The sequence below is a fragment of the Aedes aegypti genome, chromosome 1, assembly GCF_002204515.2.
Source record: "Aedes aegypti strain LVP_AGWG chromosome 1, AaegL5.0 Primary Assembly, whole genome shotgun sequence".
Classification (NCBI taxonomy): Eukaryota; Metazoa; Arthropoda; class Insecta; order Diptera; family Culicidae; genus Aedes; species Aedes aegypti.
In genome coordinates, this window is record NC_035107.1 from 294,955,918 (window position 1) to 294,977,838 (window position 21,921).

Consider the following 21,921-nt stretch of genomic DNA (forward strand, 5'->3'; position numbering starts at 1 on the left):
AAATTGCGGTATCATGGGTTTACAAGAACTAATGCTCCTTAGCCGTCCTGGAGGATAAGTTGCCACAACTGTTCAATGATTTTATATGATAATCAAAACAATGCTGACAATTTGAATGGCGCTTACAGTCTGCCAGATTATGACAGTAAATAGCCTAGCGGAAAACGTGGTGCTTTCAGCAAGACAAAACTGTGGTTCACGGGTTCGAATCCCAACAGTCAGCTGCAGAGAGTTAGCCCTCTGTAACAATGTTTAAATTAGCTAGGAGAAGAAGTTTGCATAGGCGTTTTCCACAATCCGTCTGTTTGCAGATTACCTACCTCATTGGGCTTATTCACAAATTTCATAACACTAATTGGGGTGGGTGTGTTCACGATGTTACGGCTCATATAAAAGTTGTAGAATATTCGTACAAAAAGCGTTACGATGGAGTGAGTAGGTGTCAAAAATGGCCATTTTCAGCATTATGTGAATGTGAAACCTTTGTAAAAAGAAGTAGGATAATAAGTAAGAGTAAGCATTGATAAGTAATGTCAATTGATATTCGAATTTGCTGTGGAAAAGGTCTGCAAGGAATCAATGAAAGATTTCTTGAGCGATTAATTTCGAACAGAAAATCAGTATTAACGTACGAGCTTGCTTCCTCATAACTATGGCAAGCGTGAAAAACTAGAAGATATTCATATTTGCTGATGAATCATTAGAATAAAAAGCATTATTTATTGATGTAAAACTATAAGTCCATAATTGATCAGAAAGTCGTTAGAAACGTTTGTCAATCTAACGGTGCCAGATACCGTTGTTTGATCGATAATGAGCCTACATTGCGAACCCCCAACACCCTCAATTAACAAACTATTTTCGGAAGCATTGTTCTTTTTATCATAGGAGGAATTAATATATCAATTTTTATCAGAAATAATAAAGTGTTGTTTCATACTTTTACGTAAAAACAATACTAAACTAGTTTAAATGAACATTTTTGTATCGGCATACTTTGCGAAGAAACTCAAATTTTCACAAATATCACCTCAATTATGACTATCAGATGCATTTGAATTCACTGTTGACGTTAAGTATTCGGAATATGAGTCAAAACGGTACATGTTTCAATACTTATGTGGGTTTATTTTACAAGTGGCGTTAGGTGAGAATTGTCGACTCGAGTGAAGTGACTCTATTTGATTTACAGGCGAGTCACTTCACTCGAGTCGACAATTGTCACCTCGCTATACGAGACCAACAATTCTAACCACACGCTACTCGTAGAATAAGCCCAATGATCTTCAGACTTCTGACTAAAGTCTTGTTTCTGACGTAGGGTGCACAATGTCCAATGTCAATGTCCAGCTTACCCTCGTTTCCCTCCTAAAATTAGCATTGAACGATACTGGTTCAGCATCAGAAGCATTTATTTGTTCATCAATTGTTCTAAAACACAGCACACAAATAGTTGTACAAGTACAGTTAAATAGAAAGGTGAAGAATGCAACTAAGCCCATAGGTAGTGTCAATGGGAGGAAAAATCTCTTGTTGTAGTAATGCAGTCTATCGTTTCTCTCGTTCAGTTCACAATGTCGTTCCTCCTTCCATGTGCTTGCATCAATCTCGAGAAAATGCATTCAGACCATGTCGGCGTTCGACTTGGGGTTGGTACCGAATGGCGGCGATCTGCTGTCCGAGGACACGCTGATTGTTTCCGCGCAGAGGCCGTAGAATTTCTTCGGTTTGTAGCCCCGTTTGGTTGCGACAAACTTCCACCCGATGTGGTTGCTGCACGCGTTGCATACCTGCAGGGTGAAGAGGAAGTTTTGAATTTGCATTGTATCTGTTCACGGGAAAATATTCTGTGGTGAAAATTACTATTGTAGCTGACTACGCCCATTATTGAAACTACCATGGAATTCCAGACCAATTTATGTACTATGTTTACGGCACATCCCACCACATTACTGGTACATTTGACAGAAATAATTTACAACAATCTGATTTCGACAACATAATATAACGAGTTCAAAAATAATGACGATTTGTATAAAGCGAAATTTTTGATGAAGAACTAAACGAATAGTTTGAAAATATGAAAGCCCCATACAAAAAGTGGATTTAACAAACTTGTTGTGCTATTCCTATAATTTTAGAAAATATGTCAATTAGTAAAATTTGTCAAAAAAATTACTTTAGTCAAACCGTTATTGCTTTTGAGCTCGTTATTTGAAAAATTACTCAAAACGATATGTTGAAGTTCAAGTTATATTTGAAGGACTGTGAAAATTTCCTTCAAATCGACTTAAAAGTGACTCAGATCTAATTCTCTAAACTTGAATATTTTATATGGAAAATCGAAAAATATTGTAAAAGTATTGTCTAAAATTGTATGACTTCAAACTTCTGATTGGAATCGAATAACTTACTGCAATCTGCCATGAGTATCCCGGGAACCAGCTGAAATCGGTCGACGGTTTGGTGGTGGTCCGGGTCGACTGCGGTACCACTCGGTAGACGGTCAGCGTTTCGTGCACGAATCCGGATGGATTGCAGTAGCTGCCGCTCACACCGTGCTTGGACATGGCAAACATGTCCGCGTAGTTGGCGATCCGACGGTTGCACTTTTTACAGCAGCACGAGCACGTCTGCAATGTAAGAATGAAGCAATTAGATTGATTCTCTATAATAGGATGTCCCAAAATTGCACTTTGTCAGAAAACTTGGGGGCTCATCCTTCACATTATAGCTAAAGATGCAACAAACAATCTTTCTTCTTGTGAATGAATCCTGATTCGAAATTATAGACTCATCAGAGGTATCTTCAAAGACTCTTTCGCGATTACAGATTTTACATAAATTTCTTCACAGATTCCTCGAGGAAAAGCTTCAAGTATTCTTCTAGTGATTTCTTCTGGAATATATTCAGGGAACTCCTCCAGAAATCTCTTCGGATATACCTCTAGATATTTCTCCACAAATTCCCCCTGGATTTCAACCAGGAGTTTACCTTCAGGGATTTCTCAAGGAATGCTTTTTTCTGAATTCCATTGCTACTACTGCCCATAAAGGCATAACTGTCCCATATTGAAAAAGTAGGCATTGAGAAAACACCGCTCAAAGTTTGAAGTTTGACTTCTCATACAAATGTCCATGATTTTCTAGTACATTTCTACTTGCCATATTCGTTCAGCACAACCTCACAGGTAACTCATTTTACTTCCATTGATCATCAAAATATATAAACTTGAACACAATTCATGTTTCGCAGTTGCTATTTCGGTTGAAAGTTCATATAGAGACTGTTATGCCTTTATTTTTCAATATGGGACTACACCAACTTCATATTTTTCCACAACATTTTCAAACAAAGTGTGTAAATTTTCATGTGCATAGTAAAATACATATTAAAACATGTACGTTGCGACGAAAAAAGGTGTTGGTTCGAAAATCCATATGGGACAGTTATGCTTTTATGGGCAGTATACTGCCCATAACTGCATATTTGTCACATTCGACATTTTTGACGATTTCGAGTTAATACCGTGAAACATCATCAAATCATCAATGCTTTCGACTAACTTAATAAAATCTGTGAAATTGTTCTAGAAAATTCGGAAAAAATACCAAGTTGTTTTGTCATATTGCTTAATATAACCGCATAACAGTCACATTGAGATTATAGACGGGCCTCGTAATGTTGTGGCAAAGAAATTTCTATCAGAATTATTTTCTGACTATTCACCCAATTTGTGAGATGAGCTGTACTAAATTTCAGCTTCATATAAGCATTGTTGAGTTCTCGGTATTTTTTTGAATTTTTGGGGCATTCCCATACTGACGAGAAATTCACACTTTGTACTCCATTTACTCAGTGCCTACTTTTGTCGAATGTTACAAATATGCAGTTATGGGCAGTATAGTAAGTAATACTGAAGTATACTTTCAGTGATTTATACAGAGATTATTCTAGAAAACTGCCCAGGAATTTCTACAAGATTTCTCATGAATATTTGTCCAGGTAGTCTTCCACTGCTTTTTTACCAGCTGAGAGTCTAGGAGATCTTCTAATTATTCCTGCAGAAGTTCTTCCAAGAAAATCCATTAAGGTTCCAGGAATTCCAACGCCAATTTCGCCTATAGTGCTTTCAATCATTTCTAAAGTTTCTGTGGTAAATTTTCCATTCCTCAAAAGTCCATTTTTTCCACTTCCTCACGAGTTAATGATTCCTTTCGGGGATCCTTGCAGGAGTTTATCAGATTTTCTGTAGAAATATTACTGGCTTTTGCCTGAAAAAAAAAAAACACTTTATTTCATATTGTTTGGATACATTTTGGACTTGATTTCAGGATGAATTTGAAAAAGGAATCTCTAGAGTAATTCCTGTTAGTTAATAAATCATCTTTATGAGAACTTTTATCTCCTGTTTCGTGTTCGTTTTCATTATTCCAGTTTGGTCTCTTTTTTGGTCTTTTTAGTCTCTTTTTTCAAGAATTATACTGCCGTGAATCGCAAGTCAGTCCCATCTGCATTTTCGTCAAAATTGAGTTGAGTTCAGTTTTCAACATCTCTTCCAATGCTCTTTCAGCTGCACTAATTAAATAATATGATTTGTTCGGAAAAATTCGGAAAAAACAGCAAGTCAAATTGTCCCATAATGAAAAGTAACCGCATATCAGTCCCACTACAGACTTTCGTACCGTGGAACACAAAAATGTAACTTGTTTTGATAATGGTTATATTTTTCTCGGAAAGATATTGTAGTGAAAAGCAAGTTGTGAAAGTTTCATAAGGATTGGAACATGTTGCAATCCTCTGGAAATTTTTGAATATTCGTATGGAAAACGAGTTTGAAAACTTCACAGCCTATTTTCTCAATGCCTACTTTTTACAGATGGGACTGACTTGCGATTCACGGCAGTATAGGCTCCAAAGTTCATGTTAATAAATCTTCCAGTTATTTGGTGGAATACCTATAAATAAATGATTATCGAATTTTACCATTCGATCGAACTCTACCATTTAATTACACTAGAGTTTGTATCCTTTGACAGATACGCGTATTTCGAACTCAACTAACTCTCAGGGAATACTTTGATTTTTTTCCCAAAAAATATCCTAGTACTCCAGAAATTTGTATCAAGGACAGAAATTCTCTCCAAAGAATTGCTCCAAAAACTCCTCGAGGGGTTATTCGAGAAAATCTATTAAGAATTTTTCAAAGAATTCCTCAGATTCAACCTGCGTTTCATTATTGAGTTCTTCTAGAACATAATAGATTTTTTTCCAGCATTTCATTCAAGGGTTGTAATCCTTCAGTTCTTCCAAATATTTCTCAATGAATCTCTAAAAAAAAATGAATTTCAACAGATTATTCCACACCTGTTAACATATCACAGTATTTTTTCCAGTAAACAAACTCAGATCATTCCTACACATTTTTTAGGGATTCCGTCCGATGTTTTTTTCCTTCAAGAAAACCTTGCAGGATATTATCCAGAGTTTCGATTGACTTGTTTTTTAATCATCTTAGCAATTTATCTAGAAAATCTGCTAAAATTTCTTCAAGAGTCAATGAGTTATTTTAGAAATTATTATTCATCAAGTGAAAAACTTATAGATTCATCAGAGCTTACTTTAAGGTTTGCTTTAAAAATACCTCACGAATTTATTCAACAATTTCTCAATTTTCAGAAAAAAATCATTCATTTCTCTGGAGAAACGCATAGAAAAACTCCCGGACAAATCTTAAAAGACTTCCTTGAGAAACCTCAAAGAATTACTGGAGAAATCTTAGGAGCAATCTCATCTCTGGACTTATTCCTGAAGGTATCCTAGTTAAAATCTTAATGGATTTTTGAAGGACAATTTTGTAGGAAATCCTAAGAAATTTCTGAAGATGGTTTAAGAAGATCACCGGATAAAATTCTGGCGAATTTGAGGCTTTCTTGAAATATATCTGAAAGAATATATGAAGGAATTCCTGGTGGAATCTCTGAGGGCATTTCTGAAGTTTTTTTTTTTGTAAAAATTCCGATTGTATTCTTGAGGTATCCAAAACAAAATTATTGGAGGAATGTTTTACGAAAATTCTTGTAAGGATTCCATGGGAAATAATCACTAAAAAACCCCTGAAGAAATTTAAGAGATAAGCCAACCTCATGCTGCCCAAATAAAGATATCTATCCATCTATCATGGTGCCCCGACAGACCGTTATTATGAAAAAATATTGTCCATCAAGTCTGAGTACAGGGATCGATTACTGAGGTTATTCTGCACCTCTGGACCAATTTAAAACAAAATACCTAGGAGGAATCTCAAGAAATCTTGATTTGAAGTTTTCGACTAAAAATTTTAATATAAACCATATTAAAATTACGCAATAGCACTAAAAAAACTACAAAAGCGCTCAAAAAGTTGGCCAAACTGTTCTCAACTTGTATACAATTGTTACCGTAGTTATAATTAAGTATGTATATTTTTTCAATAGTTTACTGGTTTAAGTTTAATTGATTGTTGTTTTCTATGGAAGGTAAAACAAATAAATTCACAATTAACAATGTTGTTATTTGGGAAAAAAGGAATCTTAGAACAGATGTAGCACAGACAAACAGACGTAACACTTAGAACAAATCTCGATCAAAATCATAGTCACGAGGACATGTACGCCCAATGCTAAAATCGGTGTTTTTGGCCGACGGGCCAACAGATGGCGGTAGTGTGTAAACGTCAAACACGAACAAAAACGATGCGAGCACTGCGGGTGGCGGAATGGCCACCTACCATATTTTTAAATCGTCCGTTAAAAAGGTGGTCGATGGACAATAATGAGAGTGTGACGTCTGTTTGTCTGTGGATGTAGCACAACAAGAATTAGAAGATAAGACATGTGCTTACTGTTATAGACGATTAGAGCAAGTATCAAACGTTTGTTTCAAATCTGGAATGATTTACATACATACGAACATACGCGGATGTATACCACGGGTCCGCTGACCTCCACCTGATTGATGCAACATTTTATTACGGCATTCGCACTAAATGGCCAGCTCACTGAAGTTTGCCGAATTTTGTTCGCCTCATAGTCTTTGCAAAACAAACGTGGTTAGAGAGCTAAGAATCAGCATTATGTACATAGCAAATTGACAATGATGTTTCATTTAAGCATGCTTTCCAATGCTCTTTTTCAGTGCTGTTAAATGTCAAAATTTTGGAAAAATTAGAATGCTCTCTAACACCCTTCTATGCGAAATATCACATCAGCACATAATGCCAAACGATATCAGTTTGAAAAACGTTACCGGAAAAATGCTTTTCCGATGACATTTTCCACGGGGATCGTTGATATTAGCAATATTCAATTGTCAAAGTCACGTGACATTTAACAGCTCTGCTCTTTTTGCATTATTATTGAAAACCGATTTACTTTTCGAAACACTTTTCTGTGTTGTACGATAAAGGATCGCTAGGTATTTTGGCGAAGTTATTAACGAAAGAATGGATATCTGATATCAGATAAGATTAAAAAGATTCTCGAGATTCTTCCTTTTTTTTTAATTGGCACAGAGGTGCGGAATGACCTCAGGAATCGAGCCATGTCCTTGGATTTTTTTTTTCATAATAACGGTCTGTCGGGGCACCGTGTCTTCGGAGTAATATCTGAATCTTTGGGCAAATTCCTGATTTTTTTATCATCTATTCGTCAATACTCGACTCTAGTGATGAGACTCTCCATTTGATATACACGGCGAGTCACATCATTCGAGTCGAAAATTGTCACCTCGCTAACGAGACCGAGAACTCTCACCTCACGCCACTCGTAGAATAAGCCCACCTCTTTTCGGCCTCTTTTGGTTCTCCTTCGATCTCCTATTGGTTCCTGTTTTGTCTCTTTTTTTTGGGCAAGATGTCTCTAAAGTTCCTATTTTCAAGACATTATGCGTCACAATTAATGCATTAGGGTAGAAGCACCGGTTTTGGTCATACCCCAGTTGGAGCCATAGTGAATTATACACTGTTTTACATAGCCAATCAGCATAAAATCATTCACATGATAGAGCTACATTCATTTACTCGTCCGAATTGATTGAGAAAAACAATTATTTTTCCTTATAATTGTAACTCCCATACACCTAATCTGGCCAGGGTACTCCTAATTTAGCCACTCTCATAAAAAATCAATTTAGGAACCGAAGTTGAGTCTCTGGCCGAAACTGGTTCTGGTGGCCTATATTGACCATCGATATTTTCGAAACGAAACGATGGTTTTAGCTCAGCTTCGATATTTTACACATAATATGGAATGAAAGTTTCCATTTGAAATATTTGTAATATAAATATGGCTTCACATATAATTTTTATTGACATTTTTTCTTAGGCTGGCCAAACAGGTGCATTTATCCTACCTAATTTGTCTAATGAATAACATTTGTATTATATTGAGCAATAAATACAGAAAAAGACCCATTTTTGCCCTCAGTGAATCTCACTGAAAAAAATCCACACGCTTGATCCGTGTGTTTAAAATTATGGATCGATTCATGAACGTCTATGCCGATTTGTTGTGATTTTCTTACAAACTTCGTGTGTATTACACATTCAATTCTTTAGTTTTGCTTCATGGACTGATTTATCAACCGACAACATGAATTCCATAGTGTTCCACATAAGTTTCTAGAGCTTTCCATTTCAAATTCGTATGCGTCAACCTATGGGTGCTCACCCAACAGGGATTCAGTGTGTTTAACTTATGATTATCTTGTGTCATGATCATCATGTTCAAGTTGGTCGATTTGAAATCGATGAGCTTGCTGTCGATTTCCGTGTTCCAAATTTATAAATTATTAGTGATCAACCCATAGCGAACTAAATCGTGTCGAACGCCAGTCATCATCATGTTCCAAAGAGAAGAGGCAAATTCGGAAGCTGAAAGTGTTAGAGGAAAACAAAGACAAACAGACGTCACACTCTCATCGCTGTCCATCGACCCACTTTTTAACGATCGATTCGAATATCTGGTAGGTGGCCAATCGACTAACCGCAGCGCTCGCGTCGTTTTTGTTCGTGTTTGACGTTTACACACTACCGCCACCTGTTGGTCCATCGGCCAACTACAGTGTTTTTAGCATTGGGCGTACATGTTTTCGCGACTATGATTTTGATCGCGATTTGTTCTAAGTGTTACGTCTGTTTCTCTGTGAGGAAAATTTGCGGATTCGTTTTTCTTTCTATTAGTGAAGATGTCCGAGTGAATATGAGGAGTTCATTCTAATTTTCAATAAATAAAATGCATTACTTCCAGCGTTGGATATAATGTATGGTGTTAGAGAAAAATCGGATTCCACTAACAGATTTTCCTAGCTTTCAGCTTCGAATAAAATGATATATGCTAATCCCGGGCTTCCCAAATTATGGATTTGCGGCGCCCCGCTTGTTGCTGACTCACTTGTTTGAAAAAAAACATTCAAGTGAGCTTGCGACAAGCAGAGGAGCTTCGAATCCATATTTTGGGGAGCAAGATATCTTCTATCAAATTTCTTTTTTCAGTCTCATGACATTCATGTTCTATCACACATGACTATCTAAAGCCACTACATTTCGAATTCAATAAGCAAATCAGTTGGTTTTCATGATTTAATATTTAGACATTCATGTTTGTTTCTCGTGACAACCTAATGTTGATACACATGTTATTATACCGTGAAGTCAATGACGAAATCCATATGGCTACCACACTCAAGTCATGTGGTTTTCCTCATTGCGCAAATCTATAAGTAAAACACACGACCTTGGCGTGTAGATTTTTCTCAGTGCTAGAAAAACTCAAAAACTAGAAAAATAGGGATATGATGTCTTTGCAAAGTTATCCCCACAAATGTTTGTATCTTTCCAAAGGTAAAAAAAATGTTTTATATTGTTTGCACTTTTGTGGTTTAAACTTTCTGTAAAGTTCACTAAAGCAAGCTGAAACGGGTGGGGCAAGATAAAATGCAAAGTTATGAACATAACGTCTATATTATGGATCCGACAGAAATAAGGACAAACATTTTTTTTTTAAATATACATTTTCTCAATTTCCAAGCGTCGCGACTAATATTTGAATAGTGCGTTGTGTTCATGAACATCGTAAGAAAGCAGCGCCACACATGTAATTATGACAGTTATGTCGGGAACAAGTCACACGTCGCGTGTCCCACACGCGCGTTCCAGTTTAGTGGGCGCGCGACAATACCTAAATGGCAGCAGTCTTACTTCTCTTTAAGTTTGTTAACTTAACTGCTTCACCTTACCCCAGTCGTTCCAACTTGCTTCGGAGTACCTTAACTACAGGACTAGAAACTATCTTACCTTAACGCAGAACTAGAAATAGTTTTTTGTATTACAGTCAACTTTCGTTCGTTGCACTAAACCCGTGGCCCGATTAGTGAAAGACTTTCACTAATCGGGCTATGATTTGAGCTGTCAAAACACCGATTACAATAGAAATTCAGGGCTACCAACATTAACAAATTGGGGTTATGTCAGAAAGTGACGCTTGTCTTCGTTTTAGGTGGGCTATAGCCCACTTAACGGGAGCCCAATTAAAACGAAGTGCAATTGAACGTAGTGCAACGAACGAAATTCGACTGTATTAGCTAAAACGGACTTTTTCAAAAACTGGGAAACCTCTAAACGTTAAGAAATGGGTTCCCCCAATACAAAAGTTTGTTTGTTAAATCCGTAGCTTCCAATTGAAGGATAAGCCCACAAGCTTTCAGAAAAAGTGCAATTTTGGGACACTCTACTCTCTTTGCCCATTCAACATTTTTTTACGTAATCGAGGAAACTGTTGACTAGTAGCATGCGAGTCAGGACCGAATTGGTGTAGAAAAGCTCCTTGCGGTCGGTGTCGCTGAGGGGGAAGTTCTTCGCCAACCAGAAGGACAGCATAACTGGGTCGGCCGTGGGAACGGACTCGATTTGTAGAAATTCCAGGAAACGCTTCATCTTGTTGAGCACTTCATGGGAGCAGTACTGATCGTAGACGAACTTGGGCCACACACTGGACTGTGCGGCCATCAAGCGATTCCTGGCCAAATTGTTGATCTTCGGCGTATTGTTCATGCAATAGTTGGTCAACGGGTCAGGAAGTAATACTTCCGGTAAGATTTTCACCTGGGCATAATAGTGGGCACGCCCTTCACGTTGCACCGACCGAGTCAAGGCCCCATCCTCTTGCGGTACCAGTTCGAATCTTTGCTGGGCTTTGGTTTTGAGTATCATGATCGAATCTCGGATAACTTTCTCGTACACTTCACAGATAACTCCGAATATGCGCTTCTTGAAGGGAAACTCCCAGAATACCAACCCGATGCGATTGCTATCCTTGCCATCGAACTCTAGCAATGGATTGGTCAGGATCAACGGGATAGTCTCCCCCGGATATACGATCGACTGATGGCCACTCACCGGGATGCGGTGGATCGATCCCGGTTCAAGACGTTCCAAGGCTTCCACGCGTTCGAGTTTTCCCAGGTAAGTGTGCTCGGATGGGAGCTGAGTATTGTAGGTCAGTTTCAATCGATTTCTGTGACCATCGTATGCACCATGTTGGTTGATTATACTGCCAATCGATGGACCGCCTAACGATGGATCTCCGTGCGATAGATGATGATGATCGTTGATCGATATCTGATGCATCAACTCAACGTTCTCATCATCTTCGGCGACATAGCGAGGGGAAAAACGAAAGCGAAAAATTAATTGCGTATTACTACTCCCTGGATGATTGGCAGGTGTGATCGATCCAGTATGAGGGTCCGATTTACTTCGCTCTAATGCTCACCATCTGGGTGCCAACACTTGAACTTTAAGTTGGAGTACAAATGACGAAAGCACATCACTGTTCAATCGTTGCTATTACGATGGCTACCGATTAAGATTCCATCAATATTCTGTGAAACTGGTTTAGAAGTACGTCCACTTGGTTCGTTGTCGAAAACAAAGAATGAATGGATACGACGCATCACACCGGTGGACAGGGATTGCCGAATTTAAATCTGTACATACTCCAGCCTTTCGCCTTCACAGTCGAAGGCAGTAAATTTGAGTCGCCACTGTCACAATATTTTGGTGCTCATCGCGCATGATCGCCAGCTAACAGGTATATGTATGTATTTATGCTCGTAACTATGTAGATACATATACGATTCATCTCTATCGCTTCTATCTCTATGTACCTGTCTGTTGATATGCAAAAACATTCATATTAACAGACACAACAAACCGTTTGTTTTGAGACTAGGAAGGTCAATTTAAAAATCTGCAATATGCGCGCCATAACATTCGAATGGCAAGGAAAAATTCGCGCCATAAAACACCTTGTTGAAATAAGATGTTAATAAGATTTATTTTGGAAGAAAAATAGACTTGCTTTTCTGCAGATTATAATTTGGTTTTGCCTAAATTAGTCGCAAGTCTTACATTTATTTGAATTGTACGAAACTCAACCGTCCATGTTTAAAAGCTACACGCAGAGAAAACTATTTTGATATCAAATATATTCAGAATCATTCCAACAATATTTCTGCATTATTTGCCGGCCTATAATTGGTTTTCATTGTTTTAATAACTACTAGCAATTTGGTTCAACAATATTTCTTGTTGAATTTGACAGCTGGATTCAAAGTGGTTAAACAAAATAACAAAACAAATTTTTGATTTAAAAAATTATTTTTTTGAAACAACAATATTTTTGCTTTGAAATAAAACTTTCCCTTTTTAAAAAAATGTTCTGTTATTTTTTGATATTATAATATTTCTATTTGAATTAATAAAATCTTTTTATTGTTCGTGGCCCGGGCCACCCCTCACACTCGATTTCCTTACGAAAAATGAGTTTTTACTGGAAGCGCTTGAATACACAATGTTTCAAATGAACTGGACCTTTCGATACTGATTGAACATTACTATAAATAACGCAATTCAATCGATCTTTATCTGTTTTTATCATGTACAGATATACAATTATAATTCAGTTCACTGATTGACAATGCTAATTTGTTTGTGTGATCTATAAGTTAATAATGAAGAAGATTTACTTACCCTTGATGATAATACTTCCCTGACCAGAATTATACTATTTTGAGCGCCCTTTTCGAAGCTATTCTATCCAGGTATCCATTTACTGCTTACAATCCTGAAATTATTCTTATTGTACATGCTCATGCATTATAATAGTAGGGGAAGACGGGGTAAGAGCGCCCGCCGGGGTAAGACGGACCACCTTCAGTTTGGCATGAAAATGGCGGTTTTCTAAAAAGTTCACCAAGCACTTTCCATAAACACAAGATTTTTGACATTCCGAACCATTTGGGATGATATGTACATCAAATTTTTCATAACAAATATCGAAAATAAAGTTTTTGCTCGTCGATATTGAATTTGATCTAAATTTAACAGATGCTCACTTAAGCATTTCGGAAGCGATATTTTTGTAAAAACATAACAAATTACCCGTCCATGCATCAATAGAAATGTGAAATATGCTTCAGTGAAGTGAAATATGAATTGTAAATATTTAGCTTTGAAATGAGGCCATAGTTGTTAAAATTGCGCAAGCGGGGTAAAAGCGACCACTGTTGACGGGGTAAGACCGCCACCCCTAATTTATACCAAATAAAATGTCAAACCATTTTAAAAGTTGTAACTACGTCTTACATTACTAATCAAGTAAAATAAAAATCAATTTTGTTGTAAATACAAGTAAATTCCGCATATTTTTCCAAAATATGGGTGTCTCAAGGTGAAAATAAGTATATATCAAAGTATTTTTTAAATAATCAACCCTAAAAATGTTTCATTATCCCCGTTAATCAATGTAGAATTCATAAAACTTTTTACTTTTTAGAATCATAGGGAACTGATATATTATATCGCAAATTTGTGTACGAAAATCGTGATGGTCGCTTTTACCCCGTGGGTGGGCGGTTTTACCCCGTCGCTTAAAATAATCGTGATAAGACATCAGTTTTTCAAGCGTCAAGAAATAAATATTTGTTTACAAATACAACACCTGTGATATTTTTTGACCATGCCTAAGGCTTCAAAAAACGACATGCTGCGTCGAAAAAGAATTTATTAATTTTTGATTTTGACATATGAATTTAATTGCAGGGTGTCCATTCAAAATCAGTTTTAAAATTCCCGGATTTTCCCCGGATGCCTAAAAATTCAAAACCGGATGACATCATGGTTTTTGTGACATCATATATCTCAGACGATTGTGTAGAAAGTGGTGATACTTGTTTTCAAAATACGGATTTCGAGGCATTCGAATGCATAATATTTTTGTTTTCACCTTCAAAAAACTTTATGCAGTTCGATAAAATCAGACACCACTGCATTGGTAAATATGTAGATTGTCCAGTATATAGATTGTCGAATAATGGAAAATATTAATAAGTTCTGAAATATAACCTATAAGAGCATGTTAACTACAGTTTCATAAATATTGTAACAAATAGAGTAGATGATTATTTAAACCTATGTCTTTTAGAAGGGTTTTTCGAATTCTCCAGATGCTTGCTATTGGATGATATTGAGTTTATAGAAGTAATCAAAACATTTGCAACTCTCCATTTTTTTAAACAAACTGGTAAAATTTTGGAGGACCAAAAATTATTTAGAAGTCCTCAAAAAGCTGTGGTTTGAAAACAGCTTCATTTTACAAACAGTTTTGGACAAACAGATATACAGTTTATTGAAAAATCTAGACCAAGAAGATTTTTAGCCAACTTTACAGAAAATTGTTGATGTTAACTTGTACCAGGTCTTTGATTTTTTAGAAACCACACGCAGAGAAAAAACACCTTTTTGTTTCAAAAATAAAAATTATTGAAATATTTTTTAAAAATTACAATTTATTTTGTTGATTTAATATTTGCAATTTTATTGTCCCAATAAATTTAATTGTTGTTTTTACACCAAACTGATGGGAACACAAGTTGCTTAGATTAAAAAAAAAAAAATTATTGATTGTGGACATAATCTGTTTTGATTTCAAAAAACATGTTTTTTGATTTCAAAAAACCCTAATATTGACACACATACATATTTATTATATGAGAGTGCGTGTGTTTTTACGCTAGTTTGTACGTACAGCTTGTCAGACGCCATTTATATGATTATAAACAAAACTCAAAATGAATTCAACAGAAGAAGTACTCGTTTTGGAAGTTGAGGAAGATAGTGACGCGCTGGTGGATTTATTGCTGAGTTTCGGACTCTCTGAGGAAATCATCAATCGTTTTCTGGGTAAGAAATTGCTTCGTTTATCTAGTATACGAAGTTTGACCCATCGTTCGATTTTTTTTCTCTAGAAAATCTCTCGAAACTCTGCAAATCCTGGAACGGAAGGAAATAGAAAAGTTGATGCTGCCGCCATTTCTTGCTGAACGGACGAAATCATTATTATTTTTGAACTGGATTGCATACTGAAAGACAAAAGCAACAATTTAATACTAGTCTGTAGTAGCATCATGTGTTGTAGATTTGACGAGAATTTGCAATCTTATGAGGTTTATAAAACACAAGTACCCAAATTGATCTCAAATATTGATTGTTACGAAACACACACCATCAGCGTAAATGATAAATTATATTTCAGATTTAGTAATTTCAATGTAACGGATAAGGTTATTGAATCATTATTTGTAAACCAGATGTAAATAAAATGGAGCGAAAATTGTATTTTTATTTGTAATTATTTTAAATAAAATAGAAAATAACAACCTAAATAAAAAATAAAAAATAAAATGGATCAAAAATTATATATTTAAAAACAAAAATAAGTTTTTTTTTTGTTTTTAAAAATACTTTTTTTGATTCAAAAAATATAAATTTCAAAAGCAACACAGATATTTTTCGGTTCAACATAAGGTTTTGTATTATCAAATACATTTATTATTAATTCAAAAAAATAATTTTTTGATTTGCGTTCACGGCTGATACTAGAAACAAAAATATATTTTTTTAAAACAACAAAGTTTTGTTGTTGAATTCAAAAAAATATATTATTAGCCGGGAAATGACAATTTTTTTTGTTGATTTCAATACAGAATATTATTGATTTTAAAATTTATTCCTCTGCGTGTAGAGACGCTTATACTGATTTTTGATGATGCCTTGTTTGGATTACTAGCTTAATTAATCCACAGTCCTTTTAAGGTCCCTGACGAGATTTCTTTTGATTTTCTGTAGATTTACCGATTTCTTACTGTTTTTCATAACGAATTGCTTGTGAGATCCAGTATAAATACATGACGAAATAATTGATGAATTAACCACTTCACCAGCAGCCTCAATGTTTTACATTAAAGAAATATTCAAATCGCTATAACTTTTTTGCACATTTTTTTCACAAGTTCTCAGAAAACTCTTCTTTTTTGGTTTTCGGTTTTGATCATTGGTATCCGGAGGTATTTTAAAATTCCTTGGGGGGAATATCTCAAGCTACAATTTTTTCTCATGTTCGGTTATTCACTTTTCGAAACTAAACTTGACGAGTCTATTATGAAAAATAAAATAAATCTGTGCAACCGTTTTTGAGTAATGAGCTTTTCTGTTTTTGTTGCCACTACGGCCGTGCCAAGATCTTGAAAACTTCAAAAACATCATATTGTAATTTTTGGGTTTCTCGGAGATAATTCAGCCGATTTGAATGATTTTTTCTCAGAGAAGATCCTTATTACCTGACATTGTATAGTCCGCATTTTATTTTTATTTTTTTGATAAATTGACTAAAAATAAAATAGCGGCCAAAAAAATTTTGAATGGGAAATGTCGGTCTCCCACGGAATACCGGAATATCTTTAAAACCATATGATCAATGATTAATACCAACACAGAATCCAAAAATAGAAGAGTTTTTTTAGAATTGTGAAAAAATGGTGCAAAAATATCAAGAAACAAAAAAGTTATCGCGATTTCAATATTGTTTTGGTGAAAAAATTAAGCTGCCGGTAGAGGGGATAATAAATGACGAGGTCTACATTCTTCGAAAAACCGTTGATGGATTCCTGCTAAGATGGTTGTTTGGATTTACGTAATTTTTTTAGCAAGCAAGCCATTAATTTTTTTTAACACATGGTATCATTTTAAAGTTTTGCCATGACTCAGAAATAAGCTATAGTTCATGTCGAACTTTGCCGTTTTGTAGAAATAATTCACCATTTTTTTTAATGTATTTATTAATGTCACTTCTGATTTTTATGTACGGCATCCTTCACCCTTTCGAATGAAAGCACTGTAAGAATTGAAAGGTTATTTTTACTGTGCCAAATATTTTCTTCAAGTGTTTTTGTGAAAAGTGAATTGATGCACGCAGAGGAATAAATTTTAAAATCAATAATATTCTGTATTGAAATCAACAAAAAAAATTGTCATTTCCCGGCTAATAATATATTTTTTTGAATTCAACAACAAAACTTTGTTGTTTTAAAAAAATATATTTTTGTTTCTAGTATCAGCCGTGAACGCAAATCAAAAAATTATTTTTTTGAATTAATAATAAATGTATTTGATAATACAAAACCTTATGTTGAACCGAAAAATATCTGTGTTGCTTTTGAAATTTATATTTTTTGAATCAAAAAAAGTATTTTTAAAAACAAAAAAACTTATTTTTGTTTTTAAATATATAATTTTTGATCCATTTTATTTTTTATTTTTTATTTAGGTTGTTATTTTCTATTTTATTTAAAATAATTACAAATAAAAATACAATTTTCGCTCCATTTTATTTACATCTGGTTTACAAATAATGATTCAATAACCTTATCCGTTACATTGAAATTACTAAATCTGAAATATAATTTATCATTTACGCTGATGGTGTGTGTTTCGTAACAATCAATATTTGAGATCAATTTGGGTACTTGTGTTTTATAAACCTCATAAGATTGCAAATTCTCGTCAAATCTACAACACATGATGCTACTACAGACTAGTATTAAATTGTTGCTTTTGTCTTTCAGTATGCAATCCAGTTCAAAAATAATAATGATTTCGTCCGTTCAGCAAGAAATGGCGGCAGCATCAACTTTTCTATTTCCTTCCGTTCCAGGATTTGCAGAGTTTCGAGAGATTTTCTAGAGAAAAAAAATCGAACGATGGGTCAAACTTCGTATACTAGATAAACGAAGCAATTTCTTACCCAGAAAACGATTGATGATTTCCTCAGAGAGTCCGAAACTCAGCAATAAATCCACCAGCGCGTCACTATCTTCCTCAACTTCCAAAACGAGTACTTCTTCTGTTGAATTCATTTTGAGTTTTGTTTATGATCATATAAATGGCGTCTGACAAGCTGTACGTACAAACTAGCGTAAAAACACACGCACTCTCATATAATAAATATGTATGTGTGTCAATATTAGGGTTTTTTGAAATCAAAAAACATATTTTTTGAAATCAAAACAGATTATGTCCACAATCAATAATATTTTTTTTTTTAATCTAAGCAACTTGTGTTCCCATCAGTTTGGTGTAAAAACAACAATTAAATTTATTGGGACAATAAAATTGCAAATATTAAATCAACAAAATAAATTATAATTTTTAAAAAATATTTCAATAATTTTTATTTTTGAAACAAAAAGGTGTTTTTTCTCTGCGTGTAGGAATCCACCAATTAGGAATCCCTTATAAAACCCAGGAAAGCCCAGGATTTCAGTAAGAAACCACTCAGATCTCATAAGAAATTCCACAAAAAGAAAAACAATTCAGTTTTTACCAACTGCTAGGATTTTTTTAAGAATTCTATGAAAAATAAAATCTTCTAGAGAATTCACTAAACTTAACCCTCATGGAATCCGCTAATTATACGTCTCGATTTCCGTTAGAATTCTTGCAAAGATATTATCAAGAATATGCCATGAATCTTAATGGAAACTCATCAAGCATCATACCAAGACCCTTGCCAGAAATCTTTAAATACCTTTTTGCAATTCGATTGCATATCGGCTTACTTTTTATCAAGGGAATGACCCACATAACAGGCTACTTTTCCTATCGATACAAACAGTGCTGAAAAGTGTTACTTTTCAGCACTAATAACAGTATCGGAAAGTAGCACTTTTCAGTACTGTTTTGGAAGTTACCGAATCGGCGTCGGATCACTTTCATACATCATTTATTGAAATGCTGTAATTTTCTCAAACCAGCATCTGATTCTAGGATCCGAATCCGATTCAATTCGGTTCGTCAAATGGATTTAGAATCAAAACTTAAGTTGATTCTACATCCATTTGACGAACCGAATTGAATTGGATTCCGATCCTAAAATCAGAAGCTGGTTGACCGAAATTCTGAGCCTTGCGGAAGTAGAGGAGTTAGTAAAATTTATGAGTTCATTATTAAAAAAGGACGGGAGCGTTATGGAGCTGTTCTTGTATATTTATGTGTAGGCAATTCAACATATACAATATGGTCAATAATTCTAAGCGGGGCGTCCTTACCTGGTCCACGGTGTACTATATTAGGGTGATTTTTTTTTTCTATCTTTATTAACGAGATTTTTAGCCCTGGGCTAGTTCATCTCGGGACCAACGGCTTTACTTCCCTTCCGAAGGAAGTCGTCACTGAATTTTTTTTAGTGACCATCTCGGGGATGGGATTCGATCCCAGGTCCTCGGCGTGAGAGGCGTGTGTTCTAACCACTACACCAGGTCCGTCCCCAAGAAGGTGATATATTCCGAAAACTGACAGCTACTTTGCGACGTCATTCCTATCCGCCTCGAACAAATTTGCGAAAGAAATGATCTAGTGGTCCGAAAGGTATATGGTACGATAGGAGTGACGTCACATGTTTACAATGAAACTTGATATTTATATCAGTAAAGAGCCTGCCTTGTTAATTTTTATGCCGTGACCTGGTCTGTCTTTGAAAGTAGAATCAGCAATGAAAGTGTGAAAATTTGTGACAGTCATTCCACAGCCTACCTGATTGAGAAATACTGAGTTGTTACAAAGCATGCAGGCAATTGTAGATTTTCTTGAAATTTCCAATAGAAATATTAGTAGTAGGTGGTAGAACGCTAATGGCGCTGTTCTCACAAAACTGAATGAGTTTATTATCACCTCCAACTGTATCTTTTCATTGTTTGTTCGATGCCATGTTGTAGTGGATGATTTTAAAATTTATTTGACACTTTGAGGACCGGTACTCAAGCCGTCAGCGCGTGGCAAACTAGGGTGTCAATGCTAGTAATGGACCCCTTAGTAGCTGAAATTCATTCTCGACGCCTTTCCGCAATTATATATCAGGCGGATATACGTTTTGTGGAGTCCAATAACAAGTTTAATGTCTTTACTTCACAGTACACCCATGCAACATACAAAATCATACGATTTTCCCAGAGAAATATACATTTGGAAAACTGTTGTCCGAATGCCTATTATGGACCCTCCCGGGGTCCATAATAGGATTGTTTACAAATTTGACGTTGCGTATTATGGACCCTCCATTTGATTCCCATGTAATCCGGCTCGCTGCCGACGTGCCTATTATGGACCCACCTGGGAATGCGTATTATGGACCCTCTTGTGTGGTTTCATTTACAAAACTGTTCAAATATCTGTATTTATGCGCCTCAAACCAAATATTTTGCATGAAACTGCTGACTAAGAATGCAATCGAAGTTCCCCCGGTGGATTTTCATAGGAATAAGGTGGCTTTGAGTGTTAATTTTATGTTTTTCTGTAGGGGGTCCATAATACGCAAAGGGTCATCGACTCCCTAGATGTTGGTAACACGAACAGTAGCGACATTAGCATTCTTAGGTTAATGCTTCTACTAAATATCCCCAAAAATCCAACTTTAACGGCATTTTTCGTTATTGCAAAAATTGTTGTATGCAACTCGTTGCAAAACTCGATTTTTTCAGCACTCGTCGTATTTATCCAACTCGGCGAGCTTCGTTGGATAAATGTACGACTCGTTCTGAAAAAATCATCATTTAGCAACTTGTTGCATAAATAACTATTATAGAAACATTTTCATGGATCCAGTTATATCCCATACATTTTTTTATGAATCTGCTAGATATTGAGAACCCGAAATTCACAATAGATCTAACAAGAAACCGATTAAAATTGTGAGAACTTTTTTCCCAGATATCTCCTGAAAACCAATGTTTTTACAGGATTTTGCTAAAAAAAACTGACTATCAACTCACAAAAGACCATTACGTCAGTTATGATACAAATTGTTAAGCAGTCATGTTCCCCTTACGAAATTTTCTAGTTTCGCCCTTAGTGCTTTTCCCGGTGTGTTCTACAATTTCCCGGGTATTTCCCGTATTATTCCCGGTCATTTGGAATTTCCGGGTTTTTCCCGCTTTTCCCGGATGGATGGACACCGTGTAATTGCTTAGGCGGGCGGTTTTACCCCGTCTTCCCCTAATGATCATAATTATGCAACAGATAAGAAGGTGAGAAAGAGAGAATATAGGAACATTGATTAGTAATGATTTAATTATGTAGTTTTGTTAGAATAATAAACAATTGAACAGTAGTAATGAATAGCTTCAAAAAAATGACTTTACAGCATAGCTGAGCCTTTCGGATCGTAAGACCGAAGTATAAAAATAATTTGATTCGAAATTGTCCGCGTGGTCTTCTAGTGTCATAGACATACACACCGAATGCTCGCCATGACCCCATGACCAACATATGTATATGTAAACGCTAATCTGATGTGGCTTTTCTAATAGGTAGTTCTTTCACCCATTGATTATCTTCAAAACCTTGTCAAGTATAGAGAATTGAGTTTATTTCATTTATTACTACAGTGAAGCTACATTGTACTTAAGTATTAGGTATTATTTTATGTTTTTATTACTATTGATATTTGAGTTTATTCTACGAGTGGCGTGAGGTGACAATAAGGCTATCC

The 21,921-nt window shown here is 35.4% G+C and overlaps 1 protein-coding gene across 1 annotated transcript; it reads right to left on the reverse strand.

Annotated features, from left to right (window-relative positions):
* Positions 1–1,388: 1,388 nt before the first annotated feature.
* LOC5565945 (protein cereblon homolog) lies at positions 1,389–12,065 on the reverse strand. Its single transcript, XM_001650271.2, has 4 exons — positions 11,812–12,065; positions 10,800–11,686; positions 2,415–2,633; positions 1,389–1,790 (listed from the first exon to the last, which is right to left on the reverse strand). Exons 1-4 carry the CDS (start codon positions 11,864–11,866, stop codon positions 1,623–1,625), a joined length of 1,329 nt encoding a protein of 442 aa, XP_001650321.1. The 5' UTR covers positions 11,867–12,065; the 3' UTR covers positions 1,389–1,622.
* Between the last annotated feature and the right edge of the window lie 9,856 nt (positions 12,066–21,921).